General features: G+C 48.2%; 2 protein-coding genes and 2 non-coding genes across 5 annotated transcripts; 1 reads left to right on the top strand and 3 right to left on the bottom strand.

Moving 5' to 3' along the window:
- The first annotated feature begins 4,212 nt into the window (after positions 1-4,212).
- OST4 (oligosaccharyltransferase 4 homolog (S. cerevisiae)) lies at positions 4,213-13,494 on the top strand. Of its 2 annotated transcripts, none has more exons than XM_008583999.1 (3): positions 4,213-4,321; positions 4,439-4,575; positions 5,230-5,464. In XM_008583999.1, exon 2 carries the CDS (start codon positions 4,440-4,442, stop codon positions 4,551-4,553), a length of 114 nt encoding a protein of 37 aa, XP_008582221.1. In that variant the 5' UTR covers positions 4,213-4,321; position 4,439; the 3' UTR covers positions 4,554-4,575; positions 5,230-5,464. The 2 variants fall into 2 exon arrangements, with proteins under 2 accessions (XP_008582221.1, XP_008582220.1); XM_008583998.1 differs by lacking the exon at positions 5,230-5,464 and adding an exon at positions 13,408-13,494 and having other exon boundaries at positions 4,238-4,321.
- AGBL5 (ATP/GTP binding protein-like 5) lies at positions 5,330-17,705 on the bottom strand. The gene is made up of 14 exons (XM_008584000.1): positions 17,196-17,705; positions 16,770-16,941; positions 16,285-16,448; positions 15,434-15,611; positions 14,979-15,157; positions 14,102-14,558; positions 13,448-13,617; positions 12,842-12,977; positions 11,985-12,184; positions 11,181-11,395; positions 8,683-8,838; positions 7,243-7,355; positions 6,242-6,375; positions 5,330-5,862 (listed from the first exon to the last, which is right to left on the bottom strand). The coding sequence occupies exons 1-14, from the start codon at positions 17,408-17,410 to the stop codon at positions 5,691-5,693; spliced, it is 2,661 nt and encodes an 886-aa protein (XP_008582222.1). The 5' UTR covers positions 17,411-17,705; the 3' UTR covers positions 5,330-5,690.
- A 1,378-nt stretch (positions 17,706-19,083) lies between these two features.
- TRNAA-AGC lies at positions 19,084-19,156 on the bottom strand. Its single transcript has one exon. It is a non-coding gene; the product is annotated as a tRNA-Ala (tRNA).
- Positions 19,157-19,503: 347 nt separating this feature from the next.
- On the bottom strand, positions 19,504-19,592 carry TRNAY-GUA. Its single transcript is given in 2 exon segments — positions 19,504-19,539; positions 19,556-19,592. It is a non-coding gene; the product is annotated as a tRNA-Tyr (tRNA).
- Between the last annotated feature and the right edge of the window lie 5,240 nt (positions 19,593-24,832).

Here is a 24,832-nt window from a genome sequence, read left to right as displayed (position 1 = left end):
TGCACGTATAAGACTCAGTCACTGTCCACTAAGGAGCAACTTAGTCTGTTGGGGATGGGGCACGAGCCCCCAAACAGAGAACTACCACAAGGCAGAAGAAACCAAGTGCCAAGGGGGCAGGACAAAGGGATGATGTGTGTTCTAGCTAAGAGGAAGGGAAAGACAGTTGTCTGATGGAAAATATAAAGTCAGAGGAGAGCTGCTGGAAAAGATAGAACCTGAACAGTGCTTCAGAGGGTGGGGAGTATGGGGGAGTGAAAGACAGAGACAAGGGGAGGGGAGAGACTTCAGGCTCAGGGAAAGAGGTCTGTCTCAGTTTCCTCATCTGTAACAGAGGAGTAATAATAGTACCCTCTGTGACAGGTTTGTGAGGATTAAGTAAGTTAATACATGTAAAGCATTTTAGAATGGCGCCTGTCACTTGGTAAATGTTACTCTTATTTGTGTCAGAAAGAAGTGGGATAGAAAGTCAGAAAGGTAGATTGTGGACAAATTAGGGAGAGATTCAAATGACTGGTTAGGAGGTTGGATTGTAAGTTTTTTAGTAGAGGAATACTGTATATACGTGCACAGAAAAAAGAAGATATTATCAATGAGAGCAATGAATAGGGTATCAGAGGACAAGGAATCTACTCCCAGTTCCTCCTCTAACTAGTGTTATAACTTCGCGCAAATCCCATGATGCCACTGAGAGTCTGTGTGTTGTCTAAGGTCCCTTCCATATTCTACATTGCAAAGTGATGCAGACTTGGGCTGAGGTGGTGACAGTGACCATGGAAAGGAAGGGAACGTTGTGACTGTTTGGTGACTGCTTAGGTCATGAGAGACCCAATGAAAGGAAACACCAGAGAAGATTCCAGGGTGTGAGCTAAAATGGGGAAATCAGGAAGAGTAGCAGGTTTAGAGGGGGGGAAAAAAAAGATGACCTTGGGCCGGCCCGTGGCTCACTCGGGAGAGTGCGGTGCTGATAACAACAAGGCCACGGGTTCGGATCCCATATAGGGATGGCCGGTTTGCTCACTGGGTGAGCATGGTGCTGACAACACCAAGTCAAGGGTTAAGATCCCCTTACCGGTCATCTTTAAAAAAAAAAAAAAAAAAAAAGATGACCTTAGTTTGGACATACTGAATTTAGGATGGGAGTAACATCCCAGTGGAAATAAATGTCCAAGGGATGGTTAGAAATGTGGATCTTGATTCTGGGAACTATTTGCAAAGGCAGAAGTTGGAAGCCATGAGAATGGAGGCCACATCTTCAATGTGACTCTATGTCATATGCCTCTGATGTCCTGTGGTCCAGAAATGCTAGTGGAAAGACAGGGTGGCAAAAGGAAATGCTGGAACCAATAGAAATGGAAATTTGTGGCTGTCCCTTGGAGGCCTGGGGATCAGCACACAGGGAGGCTTGAAGGAAATGTTCACAGGAGATCCTGGTTTCAAGGAGTGTCAGTGGAAGGTTGCAGCTTTGTCTCTGGTCTCTGCACAAGGCCCAAGCCTTGGCTCTGGCCATGTCAGGAAGCCAACCCACTTCCTCTCCAGATTGCCCTATCTGCAACTATGGGTTTTCTTTCTCTGCTTTTTCCCCTCTCCTCTCCCTTCAGGGGGCCTCTGGCAACCCAAAGTCATCCTAGCCATCTTATTTCTGCCCGATTGTCACCTATTCCCTCTCCTGCCCTCTGAAGTTTAAAAATCTGTTGTACGATTTGTCCCATCATGTCCTTTCCTTGAAATCATCACACTAATCACAGAGATTAAGCTCTACAAGTACCCCCTCCCCAATTATCTCCCTCCCCCCAAGTCCCCTCAGGATGAGACCTATCTCACTTTTCCACCCAAGCTTTTTTCAAGCTTTGTCAGTTCTCAGCTGAGTCTAGTTCAGTCCTGAGACCATTTTTTAATATAATTTTTTTTTGGGGGGGAGGGTGGCTGGCCTGTATAGGGATCCGAACTCTTGACCTTTATGTTACAATACCACTCTAACCAACTGACCCAACTGGACAGCCCCAGAGACCATTTTTATCTTAGTTCTTCCAGGCACTATGCCAAATGACCCATTCAAGGCTGATTAAGACTTGCTGACCCACACACAGGAAGTTCTGGGAAATGAAGGACACTTCTGGGTAGTTCTTTTTTTGGCAGTTGGCCAGTATGGGGATCTGAACCCATGACCTTGGTGTTATAAGGCTGTGCTCTAACCAGCTGAACTAACTGGCCAGCTCTCTGGGTAGTTCTAAAATAAATCCTTTCCCTCTTGTCTCTGACTGTAGGACAACCTATAGAGTGACAGTGTGACATGGAATGTAAGGTTAAGAATAGGTGACACTGTCTTTAACAAGTTACAGAACCTCGGCCAAATCAGTTATCTTCTGGACCTCAGTTTCCATCTAAAAAGTTATCTTGAGGGCTGGCCCGTGGCTCACTCGGGAGAGTGTGGTGCTGATAACACTAAGGCCACGGGTTCAGATCCCTATATAGGATGGCGGGTTAGCTCACTTTGTAGAGCGTGATGCTGACAACACCAAGTCAAGGGTTAAGATCCCCTTACCGGTCATCTTTAAAAAAAAAAGTTACCTTGAAGGCCCCCTTAAGCTCTGATAGTCTAGAATACTATGCACATGGGCCAGCTGGTTTTAGGACAGCCTTGGAAATCTGAAGCACTTCCAAGGCTATCTGTAATGTCACTTGCAATCTAGAAAGTTTACCTTCCAGGGTCAGCCTAGAGGTAGAAATTATATTAAAAAGGGAGGTGTAATTCTGATTCAACAGTAGACTTAAGTGTCTGGTTGGACTTGGATCTGCTTCAAATTTCCAGGAGACATGAAGTATAATGTTGTGGAATCCTTTAAGACCAAGACCCTCACTCTCTCAGAGCAGGGCCAGGAACAGACCGCTCATTTGCTGAGGGATGCATAAGGGAGTACATGTCTGGGGTTTCACCGATGTTATGTGGAGGGGACATGGACTTGGGATAATAAGTACGAAACTTCCAGGAAATAGTGGGTGGGGGCTGGGAGTGTGGTGGCAGGAGGCCAGGGGAACTACAGACTATTAAAAGTAGGAATGAGTTTAGGAGCCACTGGGCCGAAGCACAAGAGACAAACTGCTGATGATCCCAGTGCTGGGAAGCCCACTTTGGGCTAGTGCATCCCTGGCTCAGTGCACACAGGCAGCAAGTTGGTCCCCTGTCCCAGCTGTTTCAGCCCCATAGCCGCTCCTGTAGAGTTTTCTTTGGCTCAGAGAAGCAGAGCCCTCCTCTGAGCCGAGGCCCCCCTCTACCGCAAAGCAACTGGCTTCCATTACCCCTGACAGCTCCAGAGCAACAGCCCAGCCCCCGGCCCCAGGCTGGCTCGGTGCCGTTCCCTTTTATGGTGAAGCCGAGAGAGCAAGGAGTGAGGGGGGAGAAGGTTCTGGCTGGGCAGAGGGGTGTAGAGCTCTAGGGTGCCGCTCCCCTCGCCAGAGCTGCCTACCCGCAGCCACCTCTCTTTTCTCCTGGGCGACCCACTCTGCCCCGAACCCACCACCCCTCTTGCTTGTCTCAGCCCTTCCTCCTCTTCCACCTCCTTCACACCCGGGGGATGATTTCCCAGTGGCCGAAGTCCCACGTTTGGCGTTTGATTCCAGGAGGGTCCGCTTTATTTCCGACGCCCACCTCCGGGGGTGGGGTGGCGGGCGGGAGCCCGGGTAAGACAGGCACTGGTCAGAGCACAGGCAGGATCGGTGTACTTGGTTTGACGCGGGTCAGAAAGCCTGGCGCCGGAGAGAGCCCTGTGCCCACTCTGCGTCGCCTCCCACTTCGTCCCCGCCGCCCGAGCCAGGGAGGGGACACAGAGGGCACGACCCAAAGGAAGCACCTGGCTGGGCCGGACCGGGAAGCGAAGAGTGCACAGCAATGCGGGGGGCCTGGGCAGGAAGGGAGGTCGGAGCCTGCGGGTCAGGCCGAGTATCCCGCCCGGCCCCGCCGCCGCACTCTCGCTCTAGCCCACTCCTTCGCTTGGGGAAGGCGGCCACCACTGCTTCGCGAACCGCGTCCGGGGCCGCCCCAGCTGCGGCCAGCTGCGCCGCACCGCACAGCGCCGAGAAGCACGTCCGCGGCTCCGCCCCACCCGCTACAGCCGGACGTCCCACCGCGGCCCCGCCCAGCCCCGCCCCTTGCGAGCGCCGTGCCTGGAGCAGGCGAGACGGTGCGGCTAGAGAAGCCGCCGCCGCATCGCCCGGCGGAAGTGCCTAGTCTGGGACTAAGCTGGCGCTACCGAGTTCCGGTCCTGTTCTCCTACCTCGAGCTCCAGCGCAGACGGCGTCCCGGCCGAGCCCAGCTGATCAGGTGATGGGCCCCCCCACCTGGCAGCCCCGCGGTGGCTGGTCCGAGGGGGCGAGAACGGGTTCTGGCGAGGGCGAGCAGTGCGCCGGCCCGGGGCTCAGTCCCTCCTCTTCTCCGCAGGATGATCACGGACGTGCAGCTCGCCATCTTCGCCAACATGCTGGGCGTGTCGCTCTTCTTGCTTGTCGTTCTCTATCACTACGTTGCCGTCAACAATCCCAAGAAGCAGGAATGAAAGTGGCGCTTCTCCGCCCCAGGTAACCGTTGGGGGCTGTAGCGCCCAGCCCCCGGAAAGCTGAGTGGCGAGGCCGCGCCAGGGCCTGCAGGGTTCGAAACTTCAAGTCAGAAAGTGTCGGGCCAAACATGCCACAGTCCGGAACTGGGCCCCTTTATCCTCACAGAGTAGAGTGTGCTTTGCAGTGCCCTGTCCCCTTTCCCTAAACTCCCTGTTAGAATGGGGATGGGTTTCTTAATCCTCCTCAGTCCCCATCTTCTTGTGGTCCCCAGTAGGTAAATGCCCTAGTTGGGGGCATGGTTACAAGGAACCACTGACACCGGTAGGAACAAAGATACTGAGAGTGCCATCCAAGTATGGGGATCTGGGCTCTTCACTTAAATAGCTCGCATTTTCCCAGGGTTGTTCAGGCCTAATTTAGGCAGAATATTTTTGTGAGGAGGTGAAAAATGTAGAAATCTATTTCCATGTTCTGAGGCCAGGGGCATTGATTTAGGGGTTGACTATTATAGACCCAAGCCTTAGAAAAGAAAGCGGGGAGGGGCTTGGAAGCCATCCTCAAGTGTGGTCAAAAATGTAACAGGGAACAGGCTGGATGGGAGTTGACTATTCAAGGATTCCCCAGAGGAAAGCTGTAGCATTTTCCTTACCTCAGGTCTTTCCCCCTCTTTTCTAGGGTTCCAGGACATAGTCTGAGGCAAGATGGAGGGTGTGAGGGGCCTTCACACTTCACTTCATCCCTCTGCCCATCACAACATACAAAGCAACTACACCTGGATTTTTCCACACAACTTTTATTTCCTCAAAGTCTTCCTTAACCCTATGGAACCAGAAGCTGCCACTGAATAGGGCCCAGTATAGGGCTGCTTTCTTTTCTACTCTCCCCTCAATATAAAAAAATATATATATTTTTTGTGGTCCCAAAATCTTGTGCTGTGGGGGGTGGGAAGGGGTTGCAAGTCCCTGTTTTGTCCTGTCTCAAGGTGATGCTCTGTAATGCCTTCGACAGTGCAGCGGGCATTCCAAGGAGTTATGGTTGTCCACATAGAATCAGCAGCTGAGGGAGGGGACTAACGTATTTCTCACTGTGTACCCCCATCTTAGGGCTATATCCTGGGCATGGAGGTAAAGGCATTATCAGACCCGGGGAGAAACAGTGAGTGGGGGAGATTTAGGGACAAAACAAACCTCAGGTTGGCCCAAGGGCCCCCTGCTATAACAAATCCGGGATGGGGAGTCAAACAGACTACAGGAAATAGGAGAAAAGGCAGGGGCAGAGCAGGGTCGTGGGGGCCCAGCCTGAGGCAGCCTGCAACAGAGAAGAGAAAGGAATCAGGGTTGTCAAAACGCTGCCCCTCTTCTGGTCTGTTAGCCAGGGGCTGGGGAGTGAAAGAGGAGGGAGGTGAAGATGGGTAGGGATAGGCAGGTGGATTACTGCACAGTGGTCTGATGCTGGAACTAGCCAGCTCTTAGGCCTTAATCCCTAACTAGAAGTTGTTTTCTTTTAGGAGTGAAGACTGAGGCCATGGTGTGAAAAAAATCAGGGACTAAATTCTTAATGAAAGTACATTTAGTCTTTGGGGTCAAAGGGAATAGGGAAGGAAGGAAATTATCCTGAATGGCAGAAATGGGAATGAGGGAACAGAAGAAGTAAGAAGTGGGGTGAGGGACTGGACCCTGGTGCTCACCCTGGCGTAGCAGAGCAGGGTCCCAGCTCCGGCTCACTGCTTTCCCTGATCCGGGGAATAGGGGACGTGGGGACTGAAGAGCCTTTCATCCTTCTGCTAGTCGGCGGTGAGCCCCGGCCCAACCTGGGCCTAGCCTGTGTGGACAGGGTGTGGGCTAAGTGGCTGGATTCCTTCATGAGCTTTTTTGCTTCTAAGTTTGTTTCCAGAGTTTCCATGCATAAGAGTGTACTATAGGGGTCAACAGAGGTACTAGGACCTTGGATTCCTGGACAGTGTCCCTAGCTGAGAGGGTGAGGCAGGATTGACAGCCAGAAAACTCCCGGATTCAGTTCATGACTATGCACTCCATAGTCTTATGGAAGTAGGGGTGGCAAAAGGGTCCAGCATTTAATCTCCATGGCTATACCATGGTCACGTTCTGGGTGAGTAGAAAAGCACCATGTAGAAAGGTGGTGGAGGATTGGTAGACCTCCCTCAGAGCCTTCTATGCCTCAGCCCCTGACAGAATAGCTTAAGCGTCAACCATCCAGTCAGTGTCTCTTTATACCCAGCTTTAGCTAGCTAACCTAGTATGGGCATCTGGACTGCATCGGAGTTGGCAGAACTGTTCCTAGGAGCAGCAACCAGATGCGTTACCTGGGGAATCCGGGACCCCTCCTGGCGGAAACTCTCCTCGGGCCGGTCTGGGCAGAAAGAGAGGAGAAGCTAAGGGCAGGGGCAGGGAAAGCCAAAGCTAGCAGGCTGAGGTTGGGGTGTATCTGGCAGGGACACGGGTTGGAAGCAAGCAAGAGACCTGGCTGATGGGGATGGTGGGTGGTGAGCAGAAAGGGGGTCACATTGGACAGAAAGATGCACTCAGGTACAAGAACAGCTCTGATATGGCTGGGAGTAGAGGCTGTAAAACAGTGCTGAGCATTTTCCCTCCCACTACCCAGATGAGAGTGCCTTGCTGGGTTCTGCAAGTGTTGTACTAGGGACTGGGGAAGACCCCAAAATGTTACCTGCAATCGAGTCCTGATGCAGGAGATCCGAGCTCCAGTCCCTAGCAGACCTTTCCCAATCACCATGACAGCCTCTGGTTTGTCCCCTGAGGACAAAAGTGAGTAGCTGTTCCCTAGAGAACAAAGGAAACTGATCATCTGGGTAGAGGCCATAGAGAAGAGGATTTCTTAGAGAATTTCTTTTCGATTGGGGTTTCTCAACCTTAGCACTATTGACATTTTGGGTTGGATAATTCTTTGTTGTGGGGGCTGTCTTGTGCACTGTAGGATGTTGAGCAGCATCCCTTGCCTCTAACTACTATATGCTGTTTCCTCCCCAGCTCCCTCCCCATTGTAACAGTCAAAAATGTCTCCAGATGCTGCCAGATGTCTTCTGAGGGGCAAAATCATCCCTTGTTGAGGCTCTAGTCTGGTCCAAGGGGTGGAATATCAACTTGGGACTAGAATCCGAACCCACCAAAGCTTAACTACTGTGTAAGGTGTATTTATACACCTTAGAGCCTACCCCAGTTATACATTTAAGCATTTGAAGATCAAGTTGGGGCCGGCCTGGTGGCGCACTGCTACAGTGCACCGCTTGGGAGTGCGGTGGCGCTCCCGCCGAGGGTTCGGATCCCACGTACAGACCGGCCGCTCACTGGCTGAGCAAGGTGCGGACGCAACACCGAGGGTTGCGATCCCGTTGCCGGTCCCGGTCCGGTATGGGCGCGACACTGAGGGTTGCGATCCATTGCCGGTCACGAAAAAAGACAAAAAGGAAAAAAAAAAAAGATCAAGTCACCTGTACCCAGGACTGGTGGATTGAGATCTACCCATTGGGGAGAGTTGACAAGTTGGGAGTAGTGGGCTCTGAGTGAGGTAGATGTTGGACTGGAGCCCTAGAAATCATTCCCATTCATTCCTTTACACAGCTGGGTCTGTAGCTTAAAAGGAGAGTATATGGCTTAAATTCTGTGTGGATGATGTGTGTATACACAGCATTTGCAGTGCTGACAGGTGAAAGGCCTAGCCTGTTTTTCATTCTCCAGTTCTGTGTAATGTTGCCCAGCTCTTGGAGTTGGGAATTTGGGTAAGTAGCACTATGTAAGTAGAAAAAGTCCTTGGGTTCCTCAACTGTTGAAATGAGTATTAAATGAAATAAAGTGCATAGAGCAGTGGCTGGCACATAGTAAACGCTCAATAAATGTTAACTATTTTATTATACAAAGACATTCATTAATTTCTAGCTTCCTGTACAAAGGCACCAGTGTTAGGATGGATACCAGGTGCCCCTGGTCTGGGGTGGCCTGCGTTATATCAAGTCAAGAAGGAAGTCCAGGTCAGGTGGTAGTGTGGCTAAAGGGATGGCTTCAAGCCTAATCGGGAGCCTGGTCTAAGCCCTAGGTGGTAGGGAAGGGAGGAGACTGGCTAACCCAGATTTCAGTGGCAGTGGGTACAGACCTGATATGCTGAGTGAACCGGGTAGTAGGCAGGAGCCCAGGTTGTGTGAGGTGGCTGGGCCAGACCTAGCAGGAGTTGGGAATGGGACCAAGCCTCCTGCAGTAGGGTGATGGTTTGGTGGCTGCTGCCGCTGTCTCCTGTCCTGGCTTCGGGGCTCTGAGTGGCAGGCACACAAGCAGATAAAAGGGCAAATAAGCAAAGTGCTACGAGACAGCCTTCACTGACTCTCTGGCTCCCTTTGGTCTGAAGATGCCTGTTTTCAAGTTTGTCATCAGACCAGCATCCCTCTTCTGAAGTAACTATAAGATGGGTAGAAAAACCTCTAATATTTATTCCAATTATCCATTCCAGCCAGTCCTCATCCTACCAGTTCATTCTTTTGGTGAAGAAATTATTGAGTTTGGCTTCTGAAACACAGCCTCCCTGGGTTCTCCTCTTAGCTCTACTCACTCATCTCCCAGTTGCTCTTCGTGCCCCTTAAATGTCAATGTTTTCCACATTCTATCCTCGGTTCTCTCTTGTTCTACTTACTTTTAAACTCCAAGATCTCTCTCTAGCCCTTTTCTCCTGAAGTCCAGCAGTAATTGTCCACTGGACATTTTTCCCTGGAAGTCCCCCATGACCAAAACAAAACTCATTTTCTCCCTCCCTTCCTTTCATTCTCCCTATCTCGGTGAAAAACTTATCTGCGAGAAACCTTATTTCATCTTTCTACTTCTCCCTTACATTTAGATTTGTGTTTATCAGATCCTGACAATTCTACCTCTGTGTTTGCCTGCATTCTTCCTTTATTGTCCCTTGCCATTGCCCATGTCCAGATACAGGTCTTTAACTCCCATTAAGGCTTTTGAACCAATTTCCCTACTGGTTTCCCTCGCTTGAATCTCTGTCCTTTTACAGCCCATCCTTCACACAGGTGCCAGAAATTATTCTACAGCAAACCTGATCAGAAATCACTGGCTGGGACCGGCCCATGGCTCACTTGGGTGAGTGTGGTGCTGACAACACCAAGTCAAGGGTTAAGATCCCCTTACTGGTCATCTTTTAGAAAAAAAAAGAAAGAAAGAAATCACTGTGGTTCAGGCAACACTGGAGGTTTTCTCTCTCTCTCTCTCTCTCTTTTTTTTTTAAAAAGATGACCGGTAAGGGGATCTCAACCCTTGACTTGGTGTTGTCAGCACCACTCTCTCTCTCTCTTTTTTTTTAAAAGATGACTGGTAAGGGGATCTCAACCCTTGACTTGGTGTTGTCAGCACCACGCTCAACCACTGAGCTAAGCGGCCATCCCTATATGGGATCCGAACCCGGGGCCTTGGTGTTCTCAGCACCACACTCTCCCGAGTGAGCCACGGGCCAGCCCCTCTTTAATACTATTTTCAAACATAGTGCGTAAAAGTGTCCTTTCACATTGAAGATAAGCCACAAAGAATGGGGCTTGGAATATACGCAGAGATAATCAGATTGCCTATCAGGGATAGAACATCTGAATGGTCAAACCTGGTAAGGACCATTGCTTTCTCCTCTGTGGCTTCTCTAACTAGCGCAGTCAGATATACACAGCCACTGACCCAGTGCACGTCTGGTCTGTACCAAAATCTAGGCCGCAAGCTGCATAGCAGGGAAATGCTAACAAGGATGAATGCAGCTGAAGACCAGCAAAGCTCATAGCTCCAGCTTATAAGCCTCCATACTCTGGCAAGATTTCTGTAGCCCAGAAGCCACATACAGTATTGACTTGTGATTTAGAGTAATTCCAGAAGTAGCATAACAATCTCTCCCCCTCCAAAATCCAGGTTACTCCCAGTTACTTCCTCTTCTTTTTCCCTAAAGGCCCATCTATTTCTGGCATATACCTGTTATTTTTGACCCAGAATCTCTTGTCTTATCAGGCAGTGTCTCATCAGGCAAAACCCAGGGGTACTGATGCACAGTTGAGCAACTGTGCCTACTGCTGAAAGGCTGGACTGTTGCTTTGTAAGCCTAGAATAGAAGGTATCTGCAGTTGTTCCATTTTTCTTTAGAAGAGTTGGAATCCTTCTCATATAACTTTCTGAATAAGCTCTGAAGCCAGGAACAATTTCAGCCTATGGAGACCATGGATAGGATTCCCCATTGTTCTATACTGCTGTGATTTGGACTGAGGACATTCTCTTATACTGCCCCAAAAAGACAGACTGACTTGTCCTTAACATGGAGGTTCTATGTCTGTGTTTGGCACTGCTTCAGCTAGTGTTTTGTCCCTGGAAACTTCCCTGGCTCCTAGCATGCACTGAAGCCCAGGTACGCAGGACTCCCACCAGTGGCCACACACAATACCATTCTGGAGTCATGCCGCAGGGAACACCAAGGTCGCAGGAGAGGATGCAGATTCTGCTACATACTAATTTTATTGATCACCCTGTGATCCCAGGCCAAGTGTATATCTTCAGGCTCTCACTTCCCCCAGCAATGCCCCAAACAACCGAACACCTGTTGCAGGGGCTCCCAGACTGGCTTACCTCTGACGGGGCCCAGCACCCGGTGGCTGACCTTTTGGGTGCTAGAGCCCAGGCCTGGCAGCCCTGCAGGCCGACTGCCATGGAAAGGAAAGCTGGGGGAGTTCTTTATCTGTGGAGAATTTTGTTGGCTGCTGCTGCTACCACCAGCACTTGTGCCAGTGCTAAAACTTCGCGCCCGGCTCAAGGTGTTTTCAGAGCAGGAAACGGGCAATCCACTGCAAAGAAGCAGATGCCAGTTAACCCTGGGCCAGAGAGGTCGTGTCCCAAGGCTTTCCCCAGGGTCTGATGCTCAGTAAATCTTCACCTCCAGGATAAAAAGGCATAGGGACCCATTCCAGGAGAGAAGGGAGGAATTCATGTCCATGGATGGGATATCTAACTTGAGGCATGCCAGCTAATCTCATAATGTCATAAGGGCCATTCCTGAGCAGCTTGACCTCCTGATGGATTTCCCCCTTATTGCCTTGGCACTGGCCATTGAACTCCCTTTAATCAGTCATTCACAACCATTTGAAGCTGAGGCCTGCCCTGTCCCCACCACAGTTACATTTGATTTTCTGCTGGGCTCTGCAGCAAGGAGTCCCCTAGCCTGATTTTCACATATGTTAGCAGAATGTAGCTCCAGGTGAAAGGGAAAAGGGTCCAGTTCTCAAAAAAATGAACTAATCTTACTAATTTTAATTTACCCTGGAAATACCATGTGGTACTTTTAGGAGGAGGGATGGAATACAAATCCCCTGAAACTCCTAGCTCTAGAGCCCTGTCCCACTTTCCTCTCCCTCCCTTCCCTCCTGCTGGTCTTACTTGTTACTTTTGGGTGGAGTTCGGGATCCTCTCTTCTTGACACCCATATTCACAGTGCTGCTTAGGCCCCGGCTGTTGCGCACATGTTTTAGCATCCAGGCCCGTAGGTTAGTGAGGCTGCTATGCTCTGACAGCACAATTCGGGGCCATGGATTACATTCTGCCATGTCCAGAGCTGCAATGGCCATAGCTCTTCCCACCTGTGGGAGAGTCCATTTTGGCTCAGCATCTTGGTCCCCCAATCCAAGCTGCCATGTTGGAGTAGGATACAGAACACAGTGGAATGGAAGGAGAGGCCAGACCTAAAATTTGTTCAATGGGCAACCTAACTTTTGTGCCTGGGCTGTTCATCTCAAGTGGATTTAGAACTGTTCCCTAAGCCATTGCCACTCTTGGGGCCCTCATCCATTATAAGCAGGGGCAGGTGTGCTTTCTGGCTGCACCATGGAGGAATTCTCCCAACAGGAGGAGTTTGGATTTCTTCTATAACCTGCACCTCTTCCTGCTCTTATGTGTCCTAGGATAATGGGAGTTATCAAGACCACTGCAGTGGGGGTGCTTTTCAGCCCCGGGGGTGAATAAACCCAATAGAAGGGAGAAAACAAGCTCAGAGGCAAAGAATCTGACTCAGATGTACTATGGGATTCTCTGGGGTATGGGGCCAGAAATAGTGCCTGGTCATCTTCTCAATACCATTATGGTCAGAGTCATGCTTCTGTTAACTGAGGAAAATAAACATAATGGCGAGATGGCCATAATGGTGAGCATCTCTTCAGAAGACTTTAGTCAGACAGTAGGAGTGAAGCGCTTTTCACTTTGAGCTTCCCCCTTTCCCCACTTATCCCATGTATTCCTACCTGCTCAAATAGTTCCACAGTGTATCTGGAGGGGAAAGCCGGCGGGGGAGGGGGGCTGGCACGCCCATTGTCATGGCAGGCAGCAGGGATGCTGTTTACTGAGCGTCCAGTGTTGTAGTTGCATTCAAGTGTGTAGCTAAGACACAGAGACCTTCATCAGTGTCCTGCTTCAATAGACATCAGGACAGAACCATGGGGGGCAGCTTAGATGGTCTAGAAAGGTAATTGCTTGGAAAAAAGTGAACACAAATAGAAAGTGCTAATAATCCCCAGCAACTAGCAACTGACCTGTGGCACTATACCACATACCCAGAAAGTCCGCAAAAAGTAGAGTTCTAAATAAAGACAATAATATTAATTGTAAGCTTCTCTTTTGAGAAGACTTAGGCAGTCTCCTGCATTCAAACACCCTAGACTGGGTAGCACTATACCACATACCCAGAAAGTCCGCAAAAAGTAGAGTTCTAAATAAAGACAATAATATTAATGGTAAGCTTCTCTTTTGAGAAGACTTAGGCAGTCTCCTGCATTCAAACACCCTAGACTGGGTATTATTTTTTTTTTAGGGAAGCTGTTTCATCAACTGTATCCCAGTTTCCACTCAACCTGTGGATTATCCCTGAGGCTTTGTAGATTGCAACACGACCGCTTCCCTCTTTGGACTGGCCATCTCTGCGGTCTCGGGCATACATGTTCTTCTCTGAGAAATTGCAGCCCTGGAAGTCGAAGTGGGCTGAATTCAAGGAGATGAGCTTTGGATATAGCATGTTTTCCACCTGTTTGGGGGAGGACAAAGACAACTCAGAAGAAGACACAGAAAGAAGGGACAAGGGGTAAGGAAGAGATGTCAAGCATGGGCCATGTGACTCAATACACAGCCATCACAACCATCAGGAGTAAACGTTTCTTGAATTCTCAACTGTTTGACATTATTTCTAGGTGTTGGGAAGGTACAATTCTATCTTCTTTTAAGCTCTTAGCTTCTTCCCTCTAATAATGCAACATTTTCCTTCTCCCCTGGATTCACAAACTCTAGGAAAGACTATGATGCTGACAGCTTGACCCTCACTTAAAGGTCATGATGTAATGACTGAGACATAAGGCCCTAGTGCCATCTCCTTTTGGCCCTTCGAAGCTCATTCAGTGGTAGCTATATAGGCCTTCTGCCAGGAGCTACCTTCCCTCTCTGTTCATGGCCTAACCCTTATGTCCTAACCTGCAACACTTCCCACACTCACATTATATTTTGAGGATTCCTACCTGGGTGCTCTCATCACTAAAGCTGTTTCCATACATGAAGCAGCCCCTTTTGGAAGCATGTCCATGTAGGTCCACATAGTAAGCAACACCACTCTCTCTGGGAGGGATGGTATCAGGGGCTGGCTCCACAAGCTCCATAGACTGTTGTGGCATGATCCACACACTGCTGGGCTTCTGTTCTGCTGGCTCTGCCTGGGTCCAGGCCTCAAGGTTATCCCCATCAGGTGAGAGTCCACGGTGAGCTTCATTTTGGAGATTGTTGGCTTTCTCAAGGTCAGAAAGGAGACCATCAGGAGGGAGATGGGGACAGGGCTGGTGCTCAGACGGACTCTGGGAGTTCAGACGAGAGTGCACGTGGTGGTAAAGAAGCACAGCTTTAGCCCCATAGATGGCCGGGTGCAGGACGGCATCAGGCTTCAGGTACTGACGGTTCAGGTTCACTCCACGTGAGTCTGTGCTGTAGGAAAACAAGGACTGAAACAACGTCTAGGGTCTCCTGGTCCAGCAAAGGTGACACCAGAGCAGATAAAGGAGATTGTGGGAGACTGACTTATCAAATGAAGGGCTGATGTTGTGTTAGGAAGGAAAGAATTGAGGACAGGACCCCTCCTTAAATGGATGTCACCACTACCAGAAACTTAAGGATAGCTCCCTCTAGCCAAAATGGGCTTGCAGTTTTCCTAGTTTTGCTTTCCCAGGAGTGCCACTAGATGCAGTCACATTCCTTCTCAGGTCACTGGAAGTTGAGATAAGCTTGCCCTTGTTAGGGTACAAGAGGATTGGGAATACGGGAGCTAGAAGACTGACAGTATGTCTTTGAAATGCAGGGCATGAGGGGGGCTGGGAACAATCCAGACAATCCAGGGAGGCTACTTACCGGTAGTGGCCCCGGACCACACCATCGGGGTTCAACATGGGAATCAGCTTAAAGACAAAGAGGCGACGAAGGATTTGGGCCCGGGGATCATCGGGTCGAAGGATGAAGTCCAGAAAGCCATTGAAGACAAAGCTAGAAGGAGTCTCCCCAGGGTGTACCCTACTGCTTAAGAAGAATATCTGAGGTGAAGAGGAGAGCAGACATTACGTCAGTTACTTTATAGTTCTACTGTGACAGTATATGGGCGTGGGGGGGTGTGGATGAGGCAGGAATAACCACTGGATTTTCAGCTGGCTGAGTTTGCAAGTGGAGCAAGAGCTATCAAGTCACCGTTGTCTTGGGATGCAGTGTGAGGCTGTGTTCAAGATGCCTAGAAGTAACATAGCCTTAAGCGATCAATAGTGCCTGGGCCTGGAGAAAGGCCAAAGTACTACCTTTATGCTACTCCCACTCACCCTCTTGCCTGTGAAACGGAATGGTCGGGGGGTGCTGGTATCAGGAAATAGCTGCTCTAGACGGGGCTCTCGATCTTCTCGAAGCCCATGGCAGGAAGTGATCGTTAGAAGATCTACACGAAGTCCATCCAGAGAATAGCAAAGGAGCTCTCGATGGTAATAGATGGTATCCAGGGGGCTGTAGGGATAAAAATCATTAAGCCAGATGAAGTCCCTAAAGTCCTAGTGAGAGGTGGGTCTCGTTACCAGCCCAGGATTTGTAAAATCTAGTCCTTCACCCTAACCTTTGGGGCCTTACGGTCCCTCACAATGTTAAATGAGGCTAAGGAAATGAGTAGATTTGCACATGCCAGAATGCAATGTGTACTACAACGGGGTGAATTTACTGTTTTTTCCCCAGTTTGGTCCCTCACAATGTTAAATGAGGCTAAGGAAATGAGTAGACTTGCACATGCCAGAATGCAATGTGTACTACAACGGGGTGAATTTACTGTTTTTTCCCCAGTTTGTGGCTCTCTCAGATAGATTACTTTGTGTAGACAGAGAGTTGCCCACCATGGGAAGAGATGAAAAAGGTGTGCTGAGCAATGGTAGTGCTGGCTAGATTCTGGATAACTGATAGGCACTGGATAACTGAGGCCAGAAGTGGGCAGGTGGAAGTGTGGAGTGTAGGTGGAGATGTGCTGAGATCAAGGTCACACAGAAATAATTTTTCAGATGTACCCAAAGTCACACATTCCGAACAGAGAAAAGACTGATGAAATTTTGGTTCAGAGCTCTTAGGCAAATTCCAGAAGTAGCAGAGGTGTTGTCTGATCCAGGACTGTGTGGCAGGAGTAAGGGGTTGGCACCTGCTATGGGTGGGGTAGTTCTCCGGAAAGCGCTGGTCTAGCTGGTTTAGCAAATCCTGGCAGTCACTGTAGGAGAAGGGGTAGCAGAAGGCGAAGAAGGTGGTGGCCCCACGGCCCTCCAAGAAACGGTGAACAAAGGATAACACAAACTGCGTCTCTGTCATCTGAGGAGCAGAGGAGGAAGAAGGAGGAGTAACATGCCATTGGTGTCAGAACTGAGCTCCTATGGGGCCACCAGGAACTGACTTCACACCCTCATCACCTTCACCAACTTCTCTCCCTCGGATACTTTCCATATGACAACCAGCTCCTAGGGTTCCCAAGGCAGGGGCTCATCTTGGACTCCACCTAGCACTGGAGGGAAAGCTGATACCAAAAGCTGGTATCCCACCTGCCTCCTACTCTGTATCAAGGGCAGATTCCTCTTTGCCGTCCTCTCTATCTTTAGCACCCAGGTTTTTCCTTCCTTCTCATGGAGAACTTACCTCAAAGGTGGGCCGGTCTCGAATGCGTTCCCAGCGTGGCCGGGTGGGCAGTGTGCGCACAAAGGGGGCCATTCCCTGGGAATACAGCTTGCTTTGCTTATTCATGTTCATAATGTTGATCTTGATGAGTTTCCCTGGAGTTCCTCCCCGGACACTGAAGTAGAACCATGATCTGAGGGCCACAGTAGAAGGAAACATTTCATTATATTTAGGAGGGTTGACAATAGGATATGTGGGAGAACTGGAGCAAGCCAAATTGGGAAAGGCCTAGTTAGCAAGGAGGAAAGGAACAAGGAGGGGTTGGAAGAGGAAGGGTGCATGCTGGTATGAACAGGTAAGTCAAAGGGCCAACTGAAGCATGGATTTGGAGACCTGGACATTCCCACTCTCTTTTCCTTCTTCCACCCTCCATTTCTTTCCTTATACCTGTTCCCATTCTCAAATTCCGTTTCAGCACAGTCTGGTCGGGTCCACACGTTGAATTCGTAGTCAGGGGAAGAGGCAATGCCACTGGTGGGGGCTGATGCCCCACTTCCTCCCCCTTCCCCATCACTAGACACAGATTCCACCTTCTCCACATGGGCTAGGTTCCCCGAATCAAAGCGAGAACTGAACAGCAATCCCCCACAGCGCAGCTCCATGGTGGGGCTGGGAAAGCATCCTCCTGCCCGACCCTGGCCCTGAGAGCTGGGGAAAAATGAGGGTTGGGGTAGGGAGGAGAGGAAAGAAAAACGAAAACGAGTTTTCTGGGTATCTCTGGATAAATGAGAGCTTTTCCTGTGGAGTCCCCTATGAAGCAAAAGCCTCTCTCCCACTAGAAAATGTAGTAGTCTTCCAGCCAAGGCCAAGAGAAAGCAGCACTCTGTCTCCCACACTAAGGGTTATAAATGACCTAAAGGGGACCCCAGTTTACTATAGCTTGGCTGTTCCCAAATCAAACACTCGATGGCTTAACTATGTTGAGAAACACTAGACTCTAAACTTCTTTGCAGCCCAAAGATTAGAGAATATAATTAGAAACGTCAGATTTTCCTAACCTAGCCAAGATACACCCACCATAGCACATGGCCATCTTTAGAGATGGGCCATTCTGGATCTCTGTTTCCTACATTGGCTCTGCATTCTCCGGTGGAGAGTGGAGAAAAGAACCAAGTTTCTAAGTTCAGATGGGTAGCTTCCTCTGTTCACCGCTTTGTCCTCACAAGTACTGACCAGATATTCTGTTATTGCTCCCCTGAGCCCTGAAAAGGCGGGTTCTTCCGTTTTTGGTTTCTACCCTATGCCCACTATGGAAGGAAACGGGAAAAGCACGACCTTTGCCAAGCCAAAGGAAACTGGGCAGATGCCACCTGCTCACCTAGAGACTGTGGCTCAATTCTAGTTAGGGTCTATTTCCAACCCCTCCTGCCTCGTAAGCACTGGACCTCTGCAAAAGCTATCCTGGTAGTTGCGGCTGAGTAATGAGTGTTCTAAGCCATTTAAAAAGGTGTGCTGGTAGAGTCCCACTTGGGGGCAGGGGGGTCGCTTCTCGACCCTCAACTCCGGAGGACCCTCACACTGACCGGGCTGGCCCTGGGCAGGGTGGAGTTTGGAGTCACGGGAAGGGTCGAGACAGACTCACACTGGAGGGGGCGCGGGAGGACCTCGGGGTCAGAGGTGAGACCCAGGAGTGGGGGTGGGGCCGGGAGGGGCGGGGTCGGCCAGCCGGGCCAGGCCTTGGGCCGGAGTGGCATTCGCGAGGGGCTCGGGCTGGAGGGGCTGAGGAGGGGGCGGGGCCGGGGGGGGCAAGGCCCGCCGTCCACGCAGAGCCCCTCACCTCTCTCCGGGCCGGTGATCCCGCTCCCTCTCCCGCTAGCGAGGCAGCACCTCGGGCCCCGGCACCCGCGCCCTCCACCCGGGACCCAAACAAAACCCGAGCGCCGCGGCGCTGGGACCCCGCTCTGCCAGGAAACAAGAAGTCTCCCGCCTATTGGCCGCAGCCGCAGCTGGCTACCCGCCCAGTAAGGCTGGCTGCCATTGGTCAGAAGCGAGGACCAAGCAAGGGCCGGTCCGGGGCTCTGGCGGAAGGTCCGGCCGCGGGGTTCGGTTCTAGCCGCGCCTTCTCGGAGGACGGTTAACGGCCTCCTGCCGGGAGGCAGGAAAGACAAAGTGACCGAGAGAAACGGGAAAGACTCACCTGCGAAATAAAAGAACTGTGTGAGGATAATCACCACTTAACGCGCTTCTCACTAGATGATAAAGCCCCGGCCCTGTTCTGAACATCTACCAGTTCCACTGTCCCGTGTTCTTTAACGTGAGCGGGCAAAAGCCCGAGTGGAGGATGCGGGCATCGATCCCGCTACCTCTCGCATGCTAAGCGAGCGCTCTACCATTTGAGCTAATCCCCCGGCTGGTGAGAGCGCCTTTCCTTTTGCCTTACAGGTTGTCACTTACCGTCCCCTTAGTGGAGGTACTGCAATTCAAGACATTTAGCAAAACACAGTGGGTGAATGGGCAAGATTTTAAAAATCAGGAATATAATAATAACGTAAGCAACAACAGTAAAGCCTTATTTTGAGGAGCATGTCAACAGTCTTCGCATCTGACACACAAGAGAGTTATACTGCACACTCCTTACTGGGTATGTGTCTGACCTAACATCGGCAGGACTCGTGAGGTCACAGCCAGCCTCTAAGTAAACCTTTCTCCCCACGGGGGGATTGGATTAAGGTGATGCTAAAAGGTTTCCACGAAGTCCTTCGAGCCGGAATCGAACCAGCGACCTAAGGATTGCCACGGCTTCTCCACTACAGTCCTCCGCTCTACCAACTGAGCTATCGAAGGCCCCGCTGCTCCAGCTTCCTGCCAATTACCCTCTAGTGCTCATGGAGGCCGCATTCTCGCTCCGGCATCTGAGGGTGTTCGGGTGAGCCTGGCCCCCGCCACCTCCAGCTGAAGGAGCCCGCAGGGAACCGGAACCCCCCGAGGCCTCACAGAGCAGAGGATGCCGGAGACAGAAGGACGAAGTTCCCAACCCGGGACGAAGGAGACACGGGCAATGCGCTTCCATGACGTTTCCCTGCTTTTCTCGAAAGCCGCCCGCGCCCGGCGGTGGTTTCTACGCGATCGCGGATGCTTAGCCAGCCGACCCTGCTGCTTGGGCTTCCGGGCAGCCTTTCTCCAGCAGTGCCGCCCACGGCTTTACGATCGCGACGCACAAGCCCCGCGTGCAAAGCGATGGATCACTTTTGCTGTTTCTGGTCCACATTTCCCTTCGGTTTCTCCGGAAGTGCCAGTAAAAATGCATGCCCTCCTGATGCAAAGGACATCAGTCCATCAACTAACTAACATTTTGTCGAGATGCACTCATTCTTACTAGTAAGAAAGACACAGCCAGTGGATCTGCCCGAGGCAGGCAGAGCCGCGCAGGATCGGGCGGCGCCGAATCCCCGGGATGTCCCCGGGAATCCGGGATTGGCCGGCGTGCCAAGGGGCCGAGGAGGCGGGTCCGCGCTCACCCAGGGGCAGCTGCTGCGCCAGGTGTGGGGCCGCAGGGCCGCTTGACAGATTTTCCTACTCTCAGAAGTGGCCGCAAGCCAAGAGCACTCCTCTGCAGCGGCCCGGCGGTGGCGCGCAGCCCAGTGGATCCTTGATGCCCCGGAGACCCACGTGAGGTCGTGGTCGGGGCGGCCCTACAGTGCCCGGCACAGGCCACTGGTCTCCCTTGTGGGTTTATGCACAGGTCCGCTTACCCTTGGGAATCATGGGTTCCCCAGGGCCAGGGATGGATCTGCTGCCTCGTCTGGGGCTCTTGCCACTGTGGATGTCCAGATGTCTTCTGTGGGGTCATGGCTGACCGCACGGCTTCCCCGCCTCTGTGCCTATCCCGCTCACGCCTTCACCTTTCTTACCGTGGGCCTGCGTGCAATGCCAGCCCGCAACGCTGCACACTAACGGGTTTTTTAAACAGAGAAACAAAGCTAAGCCCAGCTCTGGCAATCCTTGCTTCCGGGTCCGGCGCGGTGGGTGTGAGGGAGACCTGGTCTCCGCGTCCAGCCCTGGGTCGACTGCCTATGATACCTGGAGCCACCATCGCCCTGGGCAAAGCAGGTCGGCGATGGCTTCAAGCCCCTCGCCGCTCCAGTCTTTTATGTTGTCTCTTAGGCTGAACTTTAAATCCGAGGTCTCTGCTATCATTGAGCACAACGCGGCTTTCTCCCTTGCACCCATCCTCTAAGCATGAGGTTAACATCTTCCCATTGATTTCTTGGTTTAACCTCATTCCGCCGCTGCAAGTTCTGCCATCGTGTCTGCGAGCGTTAGCCTGGGGTAGCTTTCCTGACATGGTGTTTAGCACTGTGAGTGATATTCTCTCTTTATGTCTCTAGGAAAGGAGCTGCAAAGCAGAACATATTTAATACTTTGCCTTTTTTTTAATTGAAGCGAAATTCACATAACATAAAATTAACTATTTTATTATGTTATTTTTGTTTTTAAAGGTAAGTCAAGTGAAGCAGTGGGAGTGGAGAAGAAACAAAGAAATCTGTCACTGGTTGTAGTCAATTAGTTGTAAACACCGCTGCACTCTACCCACCGCCACAATTAACCATTTTAAAGTGAACAATGGGGTTGCATTTAGGGCAATCACAATGTTGTGCAATAACCACCTTTATCTAGTTCCCGAACATTTTCATCATCACAAAAGAACACCCAGTACCCTTCAAATAATTACTCCCCAGCATCACTTCCCGTCATCTCCTGGTCTATGGATTTGCCTATTCTGGAATTTCATGTAAAAGAAATCATAAAATATGTGACATTTTGTGTCTAATTTCTTTCACTTAGCATAATGTTTTTGAGACTCATCCAAGTTGTAGCACATCAGTACTTCGCTCCTTTTTATGGCTAAATAATAGTCCATTGTATGGATATACTACAATTTCTTTATCCGTTCATCTGTTGGTGGTCATTTGAGCTATTTTCACCTTTTGGCTATTGTGAATAATAGTGCTATAAACATTTGTATACAGGTTTCTTTGTGGACACCTATTTCCATTCTTTTCAGGAGTATACCTAGGAGTAGAACTGCTGTGTCATATGGTAATTATATGTTTAACTTTTGGAGGAAACACTACATTGTTTTCCACAGTGGCTGCACCATTTTACATTGCATGAGGGTTCCATTTTCTCCACTTCCTTGCCAACACTTATTTTTCATCCTTTAAAAAAATGACAGCCAACATTTCAACAAATTAAGCTCAATTATTTATAAGTATGTTCTTGTGTCATTAAGTTTCTTTGAAATCACTGTTTAAATAACTAATTTCCATTTTTTGGTTTCACCACAATTTATTGATATATGCATCTTCCTGTTGGACACTTAGTTTATATCAAAATCTCACTATAAATGCTACAATAAATGTTCTTGTACCTAAATCTTTGTCTATATTTCGCCTTACTTCTCTAGAATATATTTTTAGGGATGGAATTACTTGGTAAAATAGTATGAAAGTTTTAAGTCTTTTGATACATATTGCCAAATTACTTCCCAGAAACATTATAGCAATTTCTCTCCTAGCATTCACTGAGTATATTATCGTCTAAAAAAATCTTCATGGGGGCTGGCTGGTTAGCTCAGTTGGTTAGAATGTGGTGCTGTACCTGCCAGCTGTCCAAACAATAACAATGACAAAAAAGAATAGATCATGGAAAGGCAATACAAATAAAAATATTTTTTTAAAAAAAATCTTTGTTATAATGGGCAAAAATAAGTGATATCTTATTTTAGATTTGCACTTCTTTACTAATGAAATGGACCTTTTTTCCAAGTCTATTGTTCGTTTGCATTTCTTTTATGAATTATGTCTTTAATTATTATTATCATGTCTTTAATGCTTTTTAAAATTGATTTGTAAGAGTTCTTAACATTAGGATGTATTTATTACATATTTGCTGCAAATATTTTTCTCTAGTTTTTAAAATTTTCTTTTAGGGTGCTGAGGTAGTTCAAATATCCCCCAAGCTCACATTGGAACTTAATACCTAAATTGGTTGTGGAAAGTGGGGTCTTTAAGAGGTAATTGGATTGTGGCCTACATCCTTGTGAATAGATTAATCCATTCATGGAGCAATGGGTTGATGGTTTAATGTGTTGTTATGGGCTTGGTTCTGATGGCTTTATGAGGAGAGCAAGTGAGAAGGTTAGTTCTCTTGCTCTTGCCATCCTTACCATGTGACACCCTTTCATTTTCTTATAAATTACCTAGTTTCAGGTATTCTGTTCTAGGCAACAGAAAACTGGCTAATACAGGTGCTTTTTGATATATATACGTTTCCAAATTTTATGTGGTGAACACCAAGGTAAAGGCTTTGGATCCCTGTACTGGCCAGCTGCCAAAATTAATCCATTAATTAACTAATTAATTAATTTTATGTAGTAACATTTATCATTCATTTTCTTTAAGATCTTTTCCTATTGCTTTAAAATTTAGGAAATTCTTCTCCATGTGAAGATTAAATGTTCACTTTTATTTTTTTCTTTTTAATTTTTTCTCTATTTAAATCTAATCTATTTGAAACTTATTTAGGTATATGCTGTGAATTAAAAAATTAAATGACTTTTTCTCAACCTTGGCTGCACATTGAAGTCACTTAGAGAGCTTTAAAAATGCTGATTCCTGGGTCTCACCTCCAGAGATTTTCATTTAATTTTTTAAATCCAAGAACATGGTATTGCTTTCCATTTATTAAAAAAAGTCTGCACCTCAGCTGCCAAAAAATAAAAGTTTGATCTTATAAGTTCTTAGTATTTTTATTTTGTAAATCATGTATACTTTTTAAGATCATTTAAGGATTTTGTATTTTTTGTGGCTTGTGTGAGTGAAATCTTTACCTCATTTTATTCCTCAACTGGTTATCACCAGAATAAGGTAAACCTTTTAATTTTTATGTTTCATATCCAACTTATTTACCACTGTCTTATTAATTCCAAAAGTTTTTTTTAAAGAGTAACCAGCAATAAAATACTTTCATCTACAATTAATTTTATGTACTATTTTACATTGCGTATTTCTTTTTCCTGCCTTATTGCTTTGCCTAGAACAGCAATTCTCAGGGCCCCTATATAACTTTTAAAAATGAGAATCCCCTGAGCTTGAAGGACATTATGTTAAATGAAATAAGACAGGAACAAAAAGAGAAATACTGTGTATTCTCACTCATATGTGGAAGCTAAAAACATTGATCACATAGAAGTAGAGAGTAGAATAGTGGTTACCAGAGGCTGGGAAGGTTAGGAAGGAGGGAGAATAGAGAGAGATTGGTCAATGAATACAAAATTACAGCTAGTTAAGAGGAATAAGATCTAGTATTCTATAACACTGTAGGGTGAATATAATTAACAACAATTTATTGTATACTTTCAATTAGCTAGAAGAGAGGATTGTGAGAGTTCCCAACACAAGGAAATGATAAATGCCTAAGGTGATGGATATGTTAATTAGCCTGATTTGACCATTACACATTGTACACAGGTATCAAAATATCACACAGTACCCCATAAATATGTACAATTATTATGTGTCAATTAAAATTTTAAAGAAATTATTGAAGATCCCAAAGAACTTTGGTTTATATGGATTATATCTATCAGTATTTAACATATTATAAATTAAAAGCAAAGGCCAGCTTGTTAGCTCAGTTGTAGCTGATAACACCAAGGTTCAGAGTTTGATCTCTGTGACCAGCTACACACACACACACACAATTAATTGATTAATTAAGAGCAAGAAAATTTTAAAATATTGTTTACTGTTAGCTCAGTTGTAGCTGATAACACCAAGGTTCAGAGTTTGATCTCTGTGACCAGCTACACACACACACACACACAATTAATTGATTAATTAAGAGCAAGAAAATTTTAAAATATTGTTTAATCAACTAATAGCAATGAAAATGCCATAACATTTAAAATAAACAATAAGTATATTTTTAAAATACTTTAATAATGAGAATGGCATTATTTTACATTTTTGCAATCTCTTTACTGTCTGGCTTATTAATATAATACGGGTGTATACTTATGT

Source organism: Galeopterus variegatus, unplaced genomic scaffold (assembly GCF_000696425.1).
Source record: "Galeopterus variegatus unplaced genomic scaffold, G_variegatus-3.0.2 Scaffold3124, whole genome shotgun sequence".
Lineage (NCBI taxonomy): Eukaryota > Metazoa > Chordata > Mammalia > Dermoptera > Cynocephalidae > Galeopterus > Galeopterus variegatus.
The sequence above is the reverse complement of the archived record's forward strand: the minus strand, read 5'-3'. Positions and strand labels throughout refer to the sequence as shown.

What these genes read in the sequence shown, in the direction of transcription:
- OST4 (XM_008583998.1), top strand. Translation starts at nt 4,440, where the DNA reads ATGATCACGGACGTGCAGCTCGCCATCTTCGCCAACATGCTGGGCGTG.
- AGBL5 (XM_008584000.1), bottom strand. Translation starts at nt 17,410, where the DNA reads ATGGAGCTGCGCTGTGGGGGATTGCTGTTCAGTTCTCGCTTTGATTCG. An exon ending in TTAGTGATGAGAGCACCCAG is followed by an intron (nt 13,618 to 14,101) that starts GTAGGAATCCTC and finishes TCCCCCAAACAG; the next exon opens with GTGGAAAACATGCTATATCC. An exon ending in ACTCCACCCAAAAGTAACAA is followed by an intron (nt 11,396 to 11,984) that starts GTAAGACCAGCA and finishes GCTTCTTTGCAG; the next exon opens with TGGATTGCCCGTTTCCTGCT.